This window comes from Pan paniscus, chromosome 10 (assembly GCF_029289425.2).
Source record: "Pan paniscus chromosome 10, NHGRI_mPanPan1-v2.0_pri, whole genome shotgun sequence".
Lineage (NCBI taxonomy): Eukaryota > Metazoa > Chordata > Mammalia > Primates > Hominidae > Pan > Pan paniscus.
Genome location: NC_073259.2, coordinates 42111238 through 42126998, shown reverse-complemented (window position 1 = coordinate 42126998; position 15761 = coordinate 42111238). Strand labels below are relative to the sequence as shown.

At 53.7% G+C, this 15761-nt stretch overlaps 2 protein-coding genes across 5 annotated transcripts in view; both read left to right on the top strand.

The window, feature by feature from the left end:
* Positions 1-380: 380 nt before the first annotated feature.
* Positions 381-8666, top strand: ATG101 (autophagy related 101). 4 transcript variants are annotated; one of them, XM_008956454.5, is made up of 4 exons: positions 381-1100; positions 1510-1639; positions 4723-5050; positions 7957-8666. In XM_008956454.5, the coding sequence occupies exons 3-4, from the start codon at positions 4799-4801 to the stop codon at positions 8359-8361; spliced, it is 657 nt and encodes a 218-aa protein (XP_008954702.1). In that variant the 5' UTR covers positions 381-1100; positions 1510-1639; positions 4723-4798; the 3' UTR covers positions 8362-8666. The 4 variants fall into 4 exon arrangements, with proteins under 4 accessions (XP_008954702.1, XP_003831121.1, XP_008954701.1 ...); XM_003831073.5 differs by having other exon boundaries at positions 1099-1398; XM_008956453.2 differs by lacking the exon at positions 381-1100 and adding an exon at positions 1115-1227.
* Positions 8667-10780: 2114 nt separating this feature from the next.
* SMIM41 (small integral membrane protein 41) overlaps positions 10781-15761 on the top strand; it is a 28586-nt gene continuing 23605 nt past the window's right edge. Inside the window, exon 1 of the mRNA XM_034935807.2 lies at positions 10781-11331. Coding sequence (XP_034791698.1) covers positions 10930-11211 — 282 coding nt within the window. The 5' untranslated portion in view covers positions 10781-10929 and the 3' untranslated portion in view covers positions 11212-11331. The remainder of the gene's footprint in view (positions 11332-15761) is intronic.

Here is a 15761-nt window from a genome sequence, read left to right as displayed (position 1 = left end):
AAAATTAGCCGGGCGTGGTGGTGGGCGCCTGTAGTCCCAGCTACTCGGGAGGCTGAGGCAGGAGAATGACGTGAACCCAGGAGGCGGAGCTTGCAGTGAGCCGAGATAGCGCCACTGCACTCCAGCCTGGGCGACGGAGCGAGACTCCGTCTCAAAAAAAAAAAAAATAAAATAAAAAAAATACTGCCTCCTATTGGAGGTGGGTGCATTAACCGAGCTCTCGAAGCCCTGTCTGCTCTGGGCTTACAATCTACATGGAGAACCAAATGCGCTCCAGGAAGTTACACAGCACTAAAAATACACTTGTATTCATATTAGACTTTACAGGTCACAAAAATCTTTCATATGAGTTATCTCCTGTGATCCTCACAACAGCCACCTGTTTATAGAGAGCATCAGAAAGGATGAGTGATGTTGAGGGTCACGCAGAGAAGCAATGGTCGAATTACTAGCCTCCGAAGGACTGTCACCAGATTGGTCACCATGGGGTATCAAGTAGTGCTGCTGCATAAAGGCAACACTGAGAGATGAAGCCCCTTTCTCCAGCATCTGTGTGGGTGGAGGGCCAGGGATCCCCTCTGTTACGCACATTGAACAAACTCAAGTTTTGCCATCCACTGGGCGTCCTGCAGTACAGCGGTGTGGGCTCATCTCCAGGACCTCTCTCTACGGGGTACGCCCCTCATCTTGCGGTGATCAGTGTTCCTTCCAGACCTCTCAGTCCGGACTGAGTTGGGCACCGCGTCAGCGTCTCCCGGCCAGGCTCGCCGCCGATGACTCCGCTTGGCCTAGGGAGGCGGCCGAGAGCCCGTAGGGCTCCTCCTTCCCTCCAGTCTCTATGGCGGAAGTGAGTTGTACGGGCCGAAACACCACAGCGTTCTCGGTGGTGGGCTGAATGGACTCGTCCACATGAGGGGGATCTTCATCACCATCAACTCTTAAAATCCGAGACATAACCACGAAAGGAGCAGCCCCCAGATCAGAGAGCAACGCATGACTATCTGCGTGTGCTTCTGTGACTACGCGGATGTTGTGGGCGGCACATGCGTGCGGGGGCCCGGCGAGCCGGGCAGGTGCCCCCTCCGGGGCCGTGGGATCTGGTGAGCTTCCCGGCGCGCGGGGGGCGGGGCGGCTTCCGGTCCCGGCTCAGCCTCCGACCCAGGTGGTCTGGAGCCTGCCGGGAGAGTGGTGGCATCTGAGAGGCCGGTCGTGGACTGTGGTTGGGAGGTGGGAGCTGTTTTAACCGTGTGCCCCCTCTCCTGTGCCGGCGTGGGCATCCCCCGGGGCAGTGGAACGCGGGCACTCCTCCAGCTTCCGAGTCCAGCCAGCCTGGGCGCGGGGCGCCGCCCCCGAGACACCCGAGGAGTCCGTTCCTCCCTGGTTACGTGGACTGTGGAGGTTCGCGCGTAGTGGCGGCGGGGGATACGGGACCCGGGCGGGAATTCCTTCCTGCGTCCGTCCGGAGTCTCTTGATATGGAGCCAAGTAAGCTTTCTGGTTTTGCTTTTAGCTGGTCTCTTGTGGCTCAGCGCCGTGCGGAGGTTGAAGCGTACCTGCGGAGGTCGCACCAGGGCGTGAGGAGGAGGAGGAAGGGCATGAGCCGAGCTTGAGGAATCCGTGCTCCAAACTCTACACTCAAGGTGGGAATGGGCGCACCCTGTGCTCCAGCCAGGCTTGAGAAGGCGGCTGTTAGCCTCTGCCACTCGGGGGGACAAGAGGGACGAGACTTTCCAGACCCTACTCTGGTGGGCCGTGCTGCTCACTGCTCACTGTGTGGGGCAGGGGACAACAAGGTTTTCACAGACCAAATGTGGCTGCTGTGGGAAGGAGAATGGGGTTGGTCAGGACTGACTTCTTGGAGGAGTGGATCCTAAAATAGCACGTAGAATGAGGATGGAGCCCAGGCTTGGGGCACAAGTGAGATGTGTGGCTTGTGTGAACGATTGCGGGGGACACAGGAGGGAGAAGTCGTGGAAGAAAGGGAGCCGGACCAGAGCCGGGAGTCTCTAGATGGGAAGAAAACTGCTGGATGGAGTAAAACTGGAGGGCAAAACGAGCAAGAGAGCCCTTCTCATTCTTGATCCAAGCATGTAGGAGAAACTAATCCAGCAACCCCTGGAAGAACCTGGAATTCCTGGGTTGGGATCAATTGAGCAGTTGTTTTGTAGAAGGTACTATCCGTTATAGTGATGAATGGAATATAGTCTCTGCCCTATAAGCAGAATATAGGAATTGTTTGCCTAGTGGTAGAGACAAAAACAAAACGTAATGGTGCTTGATAGTACAGGTAGACGCGAGCTGATCGCCAGCTGAGAGGCAGAGCTGGCCTGATCTCTGTGCAGTCCACAGACCGTTGCCCTGTATCCTGTGCTGAGCAACAGTTTAAAAGGGGCAGACACAAACTGAAATATACTTTTTATATTCACCATCTGTCAACCAGATGAGTGAAATATACTTAGAGGAGAGCTGCTAGGATTCCATGCAGATAAGATGTTATGTGGAACAGACATGTTTTTGAGGACTGGGGACCTTCAGCCTGTAGAAAGGGTGAGGGGGTGGTGGAATAGCTGCCCCTAAATAAAAACTCACTTGTGGAAAAGAGGTGAGACTTATTTTGTGTGGCTTTGGGTACCAAAACTAAAACTAAAAGTGGTTTGAAGCACTAAGAGACAGATTCTTCAGCAGAAAGAATAACTGGACTGGGTGCGGTAATCCCAGCACTTTGGGAGGCCGAGGCGGGTGGATCTCTTGAGCTCAGGAGTTCGAGACCAGCCTGGGTAACATGGCAAAACCCTTTCTTTACCAAAAATACAAAAAATTAGCCAGGTGTGGTGGTGTTCGCCTGTGTTCCCAGCTGCTTGGGAGGCTGGGATGGGAGCCTGGGAGGCAGAAGTTGCAGTGAGTAGAGATTGTGTCACTGTATTGCAGCCTGGGTGATGGAGTGAGACCCCATTTCATAAATAAAATAAATAAATAAATCAGAATAACTGAATAGAACTTCCTGAACATTGATTGGTTGTTGTGAGAGCTAGTGAATTCCCAGTCAGGGGAGGTTTGCAAGCTGAATACTCTGAGTTATAAGGAACTTGAAGTTCCCTCTCCCTCTGGGCATGTATTTAGTTATTATGTTCTAGTTCTCAAGTCTCTTGTTCTCTCCTTCCTACTCTCTCTACCACTGCTGTGGTATAGCCTTGCATCATCTCTTGGCAGTAACAATGTAATAATGAATTATAGCAGCTAATACTTAGTGGATATTTACCATTTGTCAGGTACTTATTTAAGTGTTTTATACATGCTAGCTCATTCAGCCCTCAACCCTTTCAAGGTAGCCATTATTATCTCTTTTGTATATGTGGCAGATAGGTGTTAAGCAGCTTGCCCAAGATCATGAGCATGGAGCAAGTGGCAGAGCTGGAGTTCCATTCCAGGTTGTCTGGCTTTCAAGTCATCGTTTTCAACCACTTTTCTACTGTATTTTACATGTGTTACCTTAATTCTCACTACTGTCCCCATTTACAGATAAGAAGTTCAGAGAGGTTGAGTGATTTGCTTAAGGTCACAGAGCAAGATGTAGATGAGGTGGGATTCAAACCCAGGACTGTAGGACATGAAAAATCGCCCACACCTGATTATGCTGCTTCTGTAACTACATCTACTGTAGTGGTCTTTAACTGACTTCCGTGCCCAGCCTTTGTGCCTTAAATCCACAAGTTTTTACCCTGGAGTCTGTGGATGTGGGTGTCTCTAGAAATAGGTGAGATTTGGTATATGTGTGTGTGTGAGAGTCATGTTTTTAAAGCCCAGCCTTCATGGCTTCATTCACTTCTCAGAGCAGTTTGTTACCCCAATACGGTTTAGAGCCATTCTTTGCCCTTTAGCCAAAGGTACTTGTCTTTTTTTTAAAAATTTATTTTATTACTTTGTATTTTTGTTTTTTTTGAGACAGGGTCTCGCTTTGTCACTCAGGCTGGAGCACAGTGGCATGATCTCAGCTCACTGCAGCCTCAGCCTCCCACATTTAAGTTATCCTCCTGCCTCAGCCCGTCAAGTAACTGGGACTACAGGCGCCTGCCACCAGGCCCAGCTAATTTTTTATATTTTTGGTAGAGATGGGGTTTTATCATGTTTCCCAGGCTGGTCTTGAACTTTTGAGCTCAAGTGATTTGCCTCGGCCTCCCAAGTTGCTGGGATTAATGTGAGCCACCACACCCGGCCTAGAGGTACTTTTTTGATGCACAGATTTGATCTTGGCTTAGTGACGCATTGACTCTTCGCTGCTTTTAGGACAGAGTCCAAATGCCTTAACCTGTTCATTCAAGGCCCCAGGAAATCAGACTCCAATCTTTCTGTACTTCTTACTCCCACCCTGTACTCTCTCCATGGTGATAATGTTTAGTTGCGTGCTTTTTCTTCATCCTGTCAGCCTGAGGGCAGGGGCCGTGCTTGCCTTTGATGTCTAGTACCTGACAAATGTTGCACAGTGAGCATCTGCTGTAAACTACATTGAAGGCTGTAAAATGGAATCCCAGCCTGTCATTTGGACTGATAACTTTGAAGCTCTTGCACTTTCTGATCCTGAGAGTTGATGATTCTTTGATAGTGTGTGCTGCCAAAATGCAGAGAAGGGCCAGTGGAGGCAGAGGCTGAGCTGAGCCTAGAAGGAAGTGAACAGATAACACGTGGACTATTCTTGTCAGCATTCTGACCTGCGCTCCTTTTGCAGGGTGGCCCTTGGGTAGGGTGAAGATCCCCTGTCTTTATCCTAGTTCCGCACCTTGGTGTGGGTTACTGGGTGCAGGATGAACTGTCGCTCGGAGGTGCTGGAGGTGTCGGTGGAGGGGCGGCAGGTGGAGGAGGCCATGCTGGCTGTGCTGCACACGGTGCTTCTGCACCGCAGCACAGGCAAGTTCCACTACAAGAAGGAGGGCACCTACTCCATTGGCACCGTGGGCACCCAGGATGTTGACTGTGACTTCATCGACTTCACTTACGTGCGTGTCTCTTCTGAGGAACTGGATCGTGCCCTGCGCAAGGTTGTTGGGGAGTTCAAGGTAAGGGTGTCGGGGAGTTCAAGGTAAGGGTGTGGCATAGCAGATGGCAGGGGGGCCTCGAGTGCTCCTCCACCCCAGCTTGGTGTTGAACCAGCCTTCTCTTCCTGAGTGCGTGAATCGGGTTCTTTCAGGTTCTGAGAAACAGATGTGTTGAGAGCTCCTCTTCAGGGGAGGGCGCGCGGGCGCTCGCGTGCGTGTGCGCGCGCGTGTGTGTGTGTGTGGTGGGGGAGGGAGACACTCATAAATGTGCCTGGGGGAAAAGGGAGAGCAGGAAGCTGAGCAGTGTTGGCGGCCAGGTCCCCTGGGGCCATCCTTGCTTCTGTGGTCTTGACCTCTCTGGCTACAGCTCTCTCTGCTTCTGCTTCCACTTTTCCTTTCCCACATGAAACTCCCCCAGAGGACGGCTTGCTTGGTTCAGGTGGCTGCCATCCAAGATGGGAGTGTCCCTTTTGGTGGTGTGGCATTGTGTGCCTGGGTAGGAGAAAGATGTAGAAGGGACACGGCCGGCTGCTGCTGTTGGTCACCTCAGGAGGTGGGAGTGGTAGTGTGCCTTCTCCTCTGGTCTTTGTTCAGAGTCACAGTGTTTGACCATTTCATTGAGTGCGTACTTTTAAATTTTAAAGTAGCAAAGATAATTTTTCTTTCTTCCCTTTTTTTTTTTGAGACACAGTCTCACTATGTCACCCCAGTCTTGAACTCCTGGGCTCGAGCAGTCCTTCCACTGCAGCCTTCCAAGCAGCTGGGACCACAGGTGTACACCACCACCACCATGCCCGGCTAATTTTTGAAGATTTATTTTGCCAGGCCTGGTGGCTCACGCCTGTCGTCTCAGCACTTTGGGAGGCTGGGATGGCCGGATTGCTTGAGCCCAGGAGTTCAAGACCAGCCCTGGAAACATGGCGAAACTCCGTCTCTACAGAAAATACAAAAATTAGTGGGGCGTGGTGGCACATGCCTCTAGTTCCAGACGCTTGAGCAGCTGAGGTGGGAGGATTGCTTGAGCCTAGGAATTCGAGACTGCAGTGAGCCATGATCACGCTACTGTACTCCAGCATGGGTGACAGAGCAAAACCCTGTCTCCAAAAAAAAATAATTTTTTTTGTAGAGATGGGGTGTCACTGTGTTGCCCAGGCTGGTCTTGAACTAAAGGCTGGTCTTGAATTACTGGCATGAGCCTGAAGGCATCTGCTCTGGGGTTAGAACACGGGGGAGCTGTGTGTCTGACTTTCATTCCATAAATGTTTGCAGAGCCCTTCACTGTGCTGGGTACTGTGTGCTCATTGCAGGGGGTTGCCCAGTGTCAGGTGAAAGCTGTCTCTCATTGTCCCTCCAAACCCAGAAAGGGCAAGTTCATAAGTGGTTTCCTAGTCACCCTTAAGAGCAGCAGCAGCACTCAGCCCTGTGTCCTCCAGGTGTCCATGAGAGGCAGGTGGAGCAGAATGGTGAAGAGCATGGGCTTTGGAGCTGGGGTCTGCCACCCAGCAAGTGTGTGACCTTGGGCTAGCGGCTCCACTCAAAATTGCAATAATAATCTTGCTTACCTCAAAGGGTGTGTGCACTGCAAGGACTGAATAAGTCAAATATGCCCAGTGTTTGGAACAGAGGCTGGCACACAGTAAACATTACAGATGCATTAGCCATTCAAGGTTACTTGACCTTGGTTTGTCAGTGAAGGAGAGCCTCTTCCCTGATGAGTGTGGTTCAGGATTTCAGGCATCCTTACCCTCTGGGTTGGTATTAACTCAGATGGAAAGGAACTTCAGGGTCCTGGCTGCCCTAGGAAGAGGAGTATGGGGCCACTCACACCCATGGGGTGGCAAGGGCAGAATCATTGGACTGGATGGTCCTGTTTGCTTCTCAGGGGAGAAGAGGGAGAAGTGCCAGGTCTGGTCTGTCCTTCAACTTCCCTTCCCCATTCTGTTGCTTGGTTTCCCTCTTTTTGAGCAAGGACCACTGGGCTCTACAGTTCCCTCTTCCTTAGCTCATAAAAGAGACTGTGAACTGGGTGCAGTGGCTTGTGACCGTAATCCCAGCACTTTGGGAGGCTGAAGCAGGAGTATTGCTTGAGCCCAGGAGTTCGAGACCAGCCTGGATAACGTAACAATACCCCGTCTCTAACAAAATAAAAAAAATTAAAACTTAGCCAAGTGTGTCTGTAGTATCAGCTACTCAGGAGGCTAATGTGGGAGGATCGCTTGAGCCCAGGAGTCCGAGGCTGCAGTGAGCCATGATTGCTCCACTGCCCTCCAGCCTGGGTGACAGAGTAAGACCCAGTTTCTTTAAAAAATATCAAAAGAATTATGTTTAATTGGCAGTGGAGAAGACAAATAGAGTTTACAGGGGAAGAGGGAAATGTTGACGAGGTGATTAGAACATTTTGAAGGATATGGGCTAAAGGGGTGGTGTGGAAGGAGGAGGCCCTTGATGCAATGCAAAGGTGAAAAGCAAGGATTTAGAAATCAGACAATGCAGATTCAAACCCTGGTCCAGCCATCCATAGGCATGTGACTCTCGCAAGTTACCTTACTTCTCTAAGCCTCATCGTGCCTTGGTGAAAGCTGATGGGGTTGTTGGGAGGAGCCAGTGGGATTGTGTGTGTTAAGTTCCTAGCACAGAATACGTGCCTGCAGACCAGTAGTTATTCCTGTAATATCAGTTCTTCACCAAGCTGGAGGAGTTGGGCTTGGAGACAGATTTTGTTGGTTTGCTTGAACTACACAATTTCAGGCTGGCAGTTTGTTGTGTCACTAAGCCCAAATCGTTTACCCTCTCCCAGTCTTGTTTCCTTGCCATGCTTGGATGATGACTAGAGCTAAGAGAGCATAATTCCCTGGGGTGTGGGAAGCAGGCCCTCACAGGTGGGAACTCAGAGGCCTTGGCTTGCTCATTCGTTCCCTTCTTCCCAGGATGCACTGCGCAACTCTGGTGGCGATGGGCTGGGGCAGATGTCCTTGGAGTTCTACCAGAAGAAGAAGTCTCGCTGGCCATTCTCAGACGAGTGCATCCCATGGGAAGTGTGGACGGTCAAGGTGCATGTGGTAGCCCTGGCCACAGAGCAGGAGCGGCAGATCTGCCGGGAGAAGGTGGGTGAGAAACTCTGCGAGAAGATCATCAACATCGTGGAGGTGATGAATCGGCATGAGTACTTGCCCAAGATGCCCACACAGTCGGAGGTGGATAACGTGTTTGACACAGGCTTGCGGGACGTGCAGCCCTACCTGTACAAGATCTCCTTCCAGATCACTGATGCCCTGGGCACCTCAGTCACCACCACCATGCGCAGGCTCATCAAAGACACCCTTGCCCTCTGAGCATCGCTGGATCTCTGGATGCTCCTTGATGGCTCCCAGACCTTGGCTTTTGGGAATTGTACTATTGGGCCTTTGGGCTCTGGAACCTGCTCTGGGTCATTGGTGAGACTTGGAAGGGGCAGCCCCCGCTGGCTTCTTGGTTTTGTGGTTGCCAGCCTCTGGTCATCCTTTTAATCTTTGCTGACGGTTCAGTCCTGCCTCTACTGTCTCTCCATAGCCCTGGTGGGGTCCCCCTTCTTTCTCCACTGTACAGAAGAGCCACCACTGGGATGGGGAATAAAGTTGAGAACATGAGTTTGGGCTGAGCCATCTCTCCCTTGTCTTGTGTCTGCCTGACGTGTTAACACTTTCTGGCATTCCTGTCAGGACACAGGTGTGTGTTGAGGGCATTGCTCCAAGATGAGGGGGGTGGGTGGATGGGATTAAAGGTGTATGAAAATGGACAGATTTTGTACTTGGCTGGATATTCACACAAAACAGGTGTTACCCAGATGTGGCTATAGCCAGTCTCATGAAGGAAGGTGCATTGTAGGGTGAGGGTCTGTTGCTTTTGGATGTGACTGAGCTGTTCCTCCCTTTTCCCCCCACCAATCGACTCCCTATTTCAACACTTCCAAACTCACTTTCCTTTTTTTTTTTTTTTTGTAAACTTTTGCAGATTATTTTATCACTCAGGTATTAAGCCTAGTACCCATTAGTTATTTTTCTGATCCTTTCCCTCTTCCCATCCTCCAAAAAGCTCCAGTGTGCATTGTTCCCCGCTGTGTGTCCATGTGTTCTCATCATGTAGCTCCCACTTATAAGTAAGAACATGTATTTGGTTTTCTGTTCCTGTGTTATCTCCACCTTTTCTAAGGAAGCTGTGACATCCCTGGCCTTTATGTTGTCTGGTCTTGCTTCACCATGGCCCCAGAGAGTATCTTCTCTGTCTTCATAGAGCACATAGATCCCCATGTGCACCAGAAAGGTCATTTGATGTGGGTCATGTCTGGAGACACATTGGCCAGCTTGAGACTATCCGGCATCTGGTGACACTTCTTCCAGCTTGGGCTGGCCCTTGCCATTGCCTCGGTAACTCACATTCATTTCTGTACCCCCATACTCAAGCCCCCATTGTGTGCTATGCTGTCATCAATACAGTCCATGTTTTACAATGCTTTTTGGCTGTTTCTGGGCCAGTTCTAACCAGACTAAATGAATTGTGTGTAGGGAGGGATGCTGAGGGAGAAATGGGGTGGGAGTGGGGGGTCTTGTCCATGGTCCTGGAGCAGGGTAGGTAGTCAGGATGACCAGGAAGTGTTTGCACTTGGAATGCGCTTTTCCCATTCCGAGTCACCCTTGGCCATGTGATGTTTCTACTCTTGATCTCTGGGGCATCAGAGAATTGCAGGACTCAGGAGGGGGGTTTATAGTTGAAGAAGGCCAATTTCTAGCAAGTCCCCCACTTGGCCTGCTGCAGTCTGGGGACTCTTCCTGTTTTCCTACCAGACAGCCATCAGCTAATCTAATCCCTTCTGAGGGGACTGGTACAGGTAGTTGACTGGCAGTGACTTTATTTTTTAGAAGAGGACTCAAGGCTTGCTACAGAATTTTTTGGTAGACCTGGTAGGAGGGTCTTGCTTCTCTGTCCACTTTTCCAGTCTTTCTGCTTTTCTGCAGCTGGACTCTGCTCCACTCTCCCACCCTGGCTTGGCTGTGGGACACCTAGCTGGCAATGGGCTACCCTAGTAGACGGGACAGTAACATTCCCTTCCCTTATGGCATTGCGATTTTCTGAAGTGGGGGACTAATTTATCCAGGGTCAGGACTGCAGTCCTGGTGGATCAAATCTGTGCTCTCCCATTGGTCTGTAAATGTGACTCTCCTTGGCCTATGGGGCCTGAGAAAAGGAGTGGGGGTGGGCCTTAAATTCCCCATGCTCTGCTCTGCTCTGCTATACCTGAATGTCTCCCTGCTGTGGAGTGTGGAGGAGGCATTGGCCTGCTTGTCCAGCCCCAGGAGGCTTCTGAAGGGGATGATGGACGAGGAAGGGTGGGACTCACCCTTATGGCTGCCCGTGTGCCTCCTGGCTCAGCAGCCACCTGGGCCACCTAGCAGCATAGAACTTTGGTCTAGGGATAAAAAGCCCAAGAATGGAGACAATCACCTTTGTCTTGTGTCCTGCTCAGAGGGGCAGCACCCCAGCCTGCAGCTGGGATGGGGTCTGAGGATCTTCTCAGGGCTCTGCCCAGGTGTACCTCTTGGCCCACTTTGCGAAGGGGAGGGACTCTTGGGGACAGGGCTCCTGGTTTTGGCTGACTGGACTTGCATGGGGGTGCCTGTGGGCCTTGGGGATGAGAAGAAATACAGCAGGCCCGGAGTCCGGGCCTGTGGAGAAAGGGCCGTAGCCACAACGGCTGGAGCTCTTTGTCTAGGAAGTGCCCGAGCGCTCTGCGCAAGGGGTAGGGGCGTAGGGCGCCTGGGGTCCGCCCCTTGGTTCCCTCCCCGACGCAGCCGCCGGCCCGCCCGCCAGTCTGGGCTCCTGCACATCTGGCGATCCCGCCACATCTGGGCAGCCGGCGCTGGAGTATGAACGGCTCTCAGGCGGGCGCCGCGGCTCAGGCCGCCTGGCTGAGCTCCTGCTGTAACCAGTCGGCGTCGCCGCCGGAGCCCCCCGAGGGGCCGCGCGCGGTGCAGGCGGTGGTGCTCGGCGTGCTTTCCCTGCTGGTGCTTTGCGGGGTCCTGTTCCTGGGCGGCGGCCTCCTCCTCCGCGCCCAGGGCCTGACAGCGCTGCTGACCCGCGAGCAGCGCGCGTCCCGCGAGCCCGAGCCGGGCAGTGCCAGCGGAGAGGACGGCGACGACGACTCCTAGGCGCCCGGCTGCGCTCGGTGGTCGCGGCCTCCAGGCAGCCCCTGACTCCGAGCGGTCCGGAGCATGCCCGACGGCTGCTGCGGTCCCGACCCCTTACCCGAAGCGGCGCGCCCCACACAGGTGAGAGGGAGGGTAGCGGGAGTGTGGGCGCGGGGGTTCGGGGGGCTACAGTAGCTTCCTTACTGAGGAGGCTTCTTGGGGCGCGGCAAGGCACCTGTCTTTGGAGAATGAGTCGCTCTTCAGCGACTCAGGTTCCCAGCTCTGTAAGTCCACGGCCGGTGGGGCTGCAGCCCACCCAGGTGTGCGGGATCAGGAGGAGGCCGCCCCGCCCCGGATTGTGTCTCCTGCAGCTCTGGCCCCCTCCTCCCATCGTAAGTGTTCAGCCTTATGTTCTTTTTCTACGAACAGAGGCTGCTGTGTAACTGTGGGGTGGTTGTGGAGGCAGGAGGATGACAGAGGAGAGAGTCTGGAGGCCACAGTGTGCTTTGGGGGCTTCTTCCCTAGCCCCCACCCTCACCTCCATGGTCTGCATCTGCCCCAGCCCCTATAGGTCCTAGGCTCAACTCTGCGGGCCCCCCAGCACTGCCCACTCCACGGGGCTGAGGAGACAGGCAGACGGCTCCAGCCTTTGGCCTCAGCTTCCTGAAGGCTTTTCCCTGGGAGGGTGCTTGAGGGAGATTCCTTGCCTGGCCTCCCTCTTGAGACAGGGAGGGGAGTGTGGTCATGTTTGAGGGCAGATCCAGGGGCCTGGGTGGCCCTGGGGAATGGGGAGGTGTGTGGAAGGCCCTTCCCTGGACCCTGCGCAGGTCGTGGGGAGGGGGTGGTAAGGGGTGGGGGAGTAGATGTAGCCCAGAGCAAGGAGCTTTGTGTGGTGTGTGTTGGGGGGGTGTGGATGGCAGGGTTCCCCGCAGCTGGGGGGCCTCGGAAGCGCTGCTCCGGGAAGTGGGGCTGAGGATTTCCAGCTGTGGGGGCTCTGTCTGGGTGTCTCCCTCTGTCTCTCCAAGGACAGGAGCCATCTGGAGGGAAGGGCCTGGATGGCCTGAGGACAAGGTAACTACAGGCGAAATCCACCTGGGACAGAGCCACAGGGGCTGGAGAGGCCTTCTCTGTTCCTTCCCTCTGTTCAGCTTTGTACCTAGGAGCCCTGGGGGTTTCTGTGGGTGGGAGTGTTTGTCAGGGGTGACTTTGGCCTCTCTTGCCCCCCCTCCCCCGATTCTGGAGCCCCTCCCCTGCTTATCTGGGGTAGGGCAGGGTCCCAGTTTCCATCCGAGAAAGGAGTCAGGCTGAGTGCCTGTGAGGGGCAGCGGGAGGGTGTGGGCAGGTGCAGCTAAGCAGCTGCGAAGCTAACGACAACGTGTGATCCCTGCCCAGCAGCCCAGGATTTGGCACTAATCCTGGGCAGCGGCACCACACTGGCCTTGCTGAGCCAGGGACTTCTCACCTCAGGGCCCCCTCAGCTTCCCCCACTCCACCCCCTAGGAGGGAGGGTTGTCCAGGGCCCTGAGGCGTGTGTGTGGTGTGTCTGTTACTGCACCTGGCACAGGCAGGGGGCTGGGCCCAGGGGACATTCCCCCCTCCCTTTGCTGGGGGAGAGGGTGGGAACTTCCTCTCTTGATTGTACCCGGTTTCACCCAGCTGCCTTGCCTGTCACCCTCTGGCCCCATACTCTTCTCTCCTTTCTCAGCTGGGAGAGAGGGTCTCCAGATCACTGGGAACCCCTTCCTTTTACACGTGGGAGAACAGTAAGTGACATGCTCACATGAATGACAGAGCTGGAAGCAGACCCTGGGCCCTGATTCCAAGTTCAGGCCCCCTTCTGGCACTTGGGGGCCCCTCTCACTCTGTCCTCTTCCCTTCCCTGCTTTCTCATCACTCTTTGAGATGCTGGTGCAAAACGCGGCCTCTCTTCATACATTTGCGAATCAGGGATGGACCCCCAAACCCCTGTGCCACTGCCCCCTTCCCATCCTGCTTCCCCGGGGCCCTGCCTACCTTCTTGCTGTGGGGAGCAGTCTTCCAGATGCCGGCAGCAGCTCCTCAGCCAGCTGGGCTCAGCTTTCCTGGCCTGAACCTGAGGGGGGATGGGCTTAGAGGGTCAGCTGGAATAAACATCCGTGGAAAAAAATCCAAGCGGTCAGAGCCGAGGGATCAGGGCCGAAGGCTGATGACCTTCCGTTTGGCCTTTGGGCTCAAGTTCCTGTGGTGTGAGGGTGTAGAGTGATTTGGTGCCGGGAAGGGCTGTGCCCCCAGCATCATCGTGTCTGCTCACACCCAGGACAGGGCTGGGGCGGGGGTGTAGAGGTGGGGGCAAAGGCTTTCTTCATCCAACTTCCTCCCGTTGCTGTTCCTGAGTCCAGTGCTTGGAGGGCAGGGCGTGGGGTGTGCCAGGGACCTCAGTGTTCCTGTGGGAAGGGACTGAGATGTTTGCTGTGGAATTCTGACCCTGGTCAAGGCTGTCAGGCTGAGTGGGCAGGAAAGAATGTGGAAAATTGGGAAGTGGGTGCTGCTGTTACCCCATCAGGCTCCAGCTGGGAGTGAGATGTGGGGGATGGGTGCAGGTCTGAGTGCCAGGGAGAGAAGCCAGGCACCCGAACTCCTAGCCAGCTCACTTAGCCTGCACCGTCCATAGGGGAAGGGCTGGGGCTGCTGATGGGTTCAGATTTTGCCCTAACCTTCCTCCAGCCCCTGAGATTTTCCCTAAGCTGGGAAAGCCTGTGAGAGGTTTATGGAGTCCATTCCTCAGTCTCCACATAGTGCAGCTCCCTCTGCAGCAAAGACGGGGGTGGCTCTCTCTACAGATTCCTGAGCCCCACATCGTCTGCCAGCAAGAGAGCCTGCTCTCCTGCTGCCACTCGGGATCCCCTGCCACCTTCAGCCCATTCTTGCTGCAGATGACAGACTGGGAGATACCTGGCTTGTGGTGAGACCTCAACCTGGGATCCTTGCACCCAGCTGCTGCTTCTGAACTGCTCCACTGGACCTCTGGAAGTGCTCGGTGTGGGCCTGGACCTGGGAGACCTGCACTTCCAGCCCGCTTGAGGCCTGCTGCATGTCCTGGGCACTGAAGTGGCCACACATCCTGGATGCCTGGTGCAGCAGGTGCTGGCTGTGCCCCCTGCCTTCTGGCCTCTGAGGACATGAGTGCAGCGCCTGTACTGTCTGGTGTGAGGCAGCAATGGTCTGACAGTGACCGGCCCCTGCTGCAAGTCAGTGCCTCTCATTTGCAGGCCTGCAGCACCCCCTCAATCCAGGAATGCTGCATCGCTTTCTGTGGCCTGTTATTAAATATGCTGGTGATGCAAGCTTCAGGTCTATGATCTGTCTCCAGCCTTTGACTCTAGGAATTAGTGGTTTGTTCCCCGACTCCCCTCCAGTTTTACCTATTTCTAGCAGATATAGCAACCCCAGCCCCTGTCCCCTGGCCTCTCCTCAGTGGTGGCTTTTCCCCTTGCACCTTCAGATCCACATCTTCCGAGGGTGGGTGTGAAGTGGGGCAGAAAGCCACCCTCACGCCAGCACTCGGCTGCCCCCCTGTGGCCAGTGTGGGCAAGAGCACCGCTTCATTCAACCGGTCACTGTTGGGGTCTGTCTCATCAGAGTCCAGCCTGAGCCTCGGCTTTGAGATGGGAGTGGGTATCGTGAGCATGTGCATGGAATTCTAGATTGCAAAACTTTCCTAAACCTCAGTCTCTTAGTTTATAAAATGTAGGTGACAATATCATAGGTTTGTCATTGATCAAATAGGTAACATGCTTATTTATTGAAAAAAGTCTTTCTGCATAGTAATCATCCTGTGGCATCATTATTTTCCCTGAATCTGACCATTCCTAGAGAGGAGAAGAAGAGAAGAGGAGAGAAGAGAAGAAGAGAGGAGAGAAGAGAAGAGGAGAGGAGAGGAGAGAAGTGGTATAGAACCAGCCCTCTATTCCTGGGAACACTCATTTTATTCTCTTTTCCATGAGTATTTACTGAGTGACCGCTCTGTGCCAGGCATACTCTGGGACGTGGGGATGAGGAGATAAACAAGACAGGGCTGGGTGCAGTGGCTCATGCCTGTAATGCCAGCACTTTGGGAGGCCGAGGCAGGTGGATCACGAGGTCAGGAGTTTGAGACCAGCCTGGCCAACATGGTGAAACCCCGTCTCTACTAAAAATACAAAAATTAGCTGGATGTGGTGGTGCATGCCTATAATGGGGAGAATTGCTTGAATCCAGGAGGCAGAGGTTGCAGTGAGCCGCGATCATGCCACTACACTCCAGCCTGGGTGACAAAGCAAGACTCCATCTCAAAACAACAACAACATCAACCACAAAACAAACAAACAAAAAAAAAACAAACAAAAACCACAAAAAAACAAGACAGAACCCCTGCCCCTGAAGAGCTCACATTCTAGTAAACAGTGGTGCTCACAAAACTGAAGTTAAAGTAGACAATGAAAAGAGCCCAGAGTGAAAGAGCCGAGAGCAGAGAATGAGAGCTCTGCTGGGATTAGCAAAGCACAACTCACAGAGGAAGTGGCATCACCACTGGGCATTTACCTGGCAAGAAG

Excerpts from the sequence above, each read along its gene's own strand:
- ATG101 (XM_008956454.5), top strand. The coding sequence starts at position 4,799 with ATGAACTGTCGCTCGGAGGTGCTGGAGGTGTCGGTGGAGGGGCGGCAG. Across the intron at positions 5,051-7,956 it reads AGGTTGTTGGGGAGTTCAAG|GATGCACTGCGCAACTCTGG; the intron begins GTAAGGGTGTCG and ends CCTTCTTCCCAG.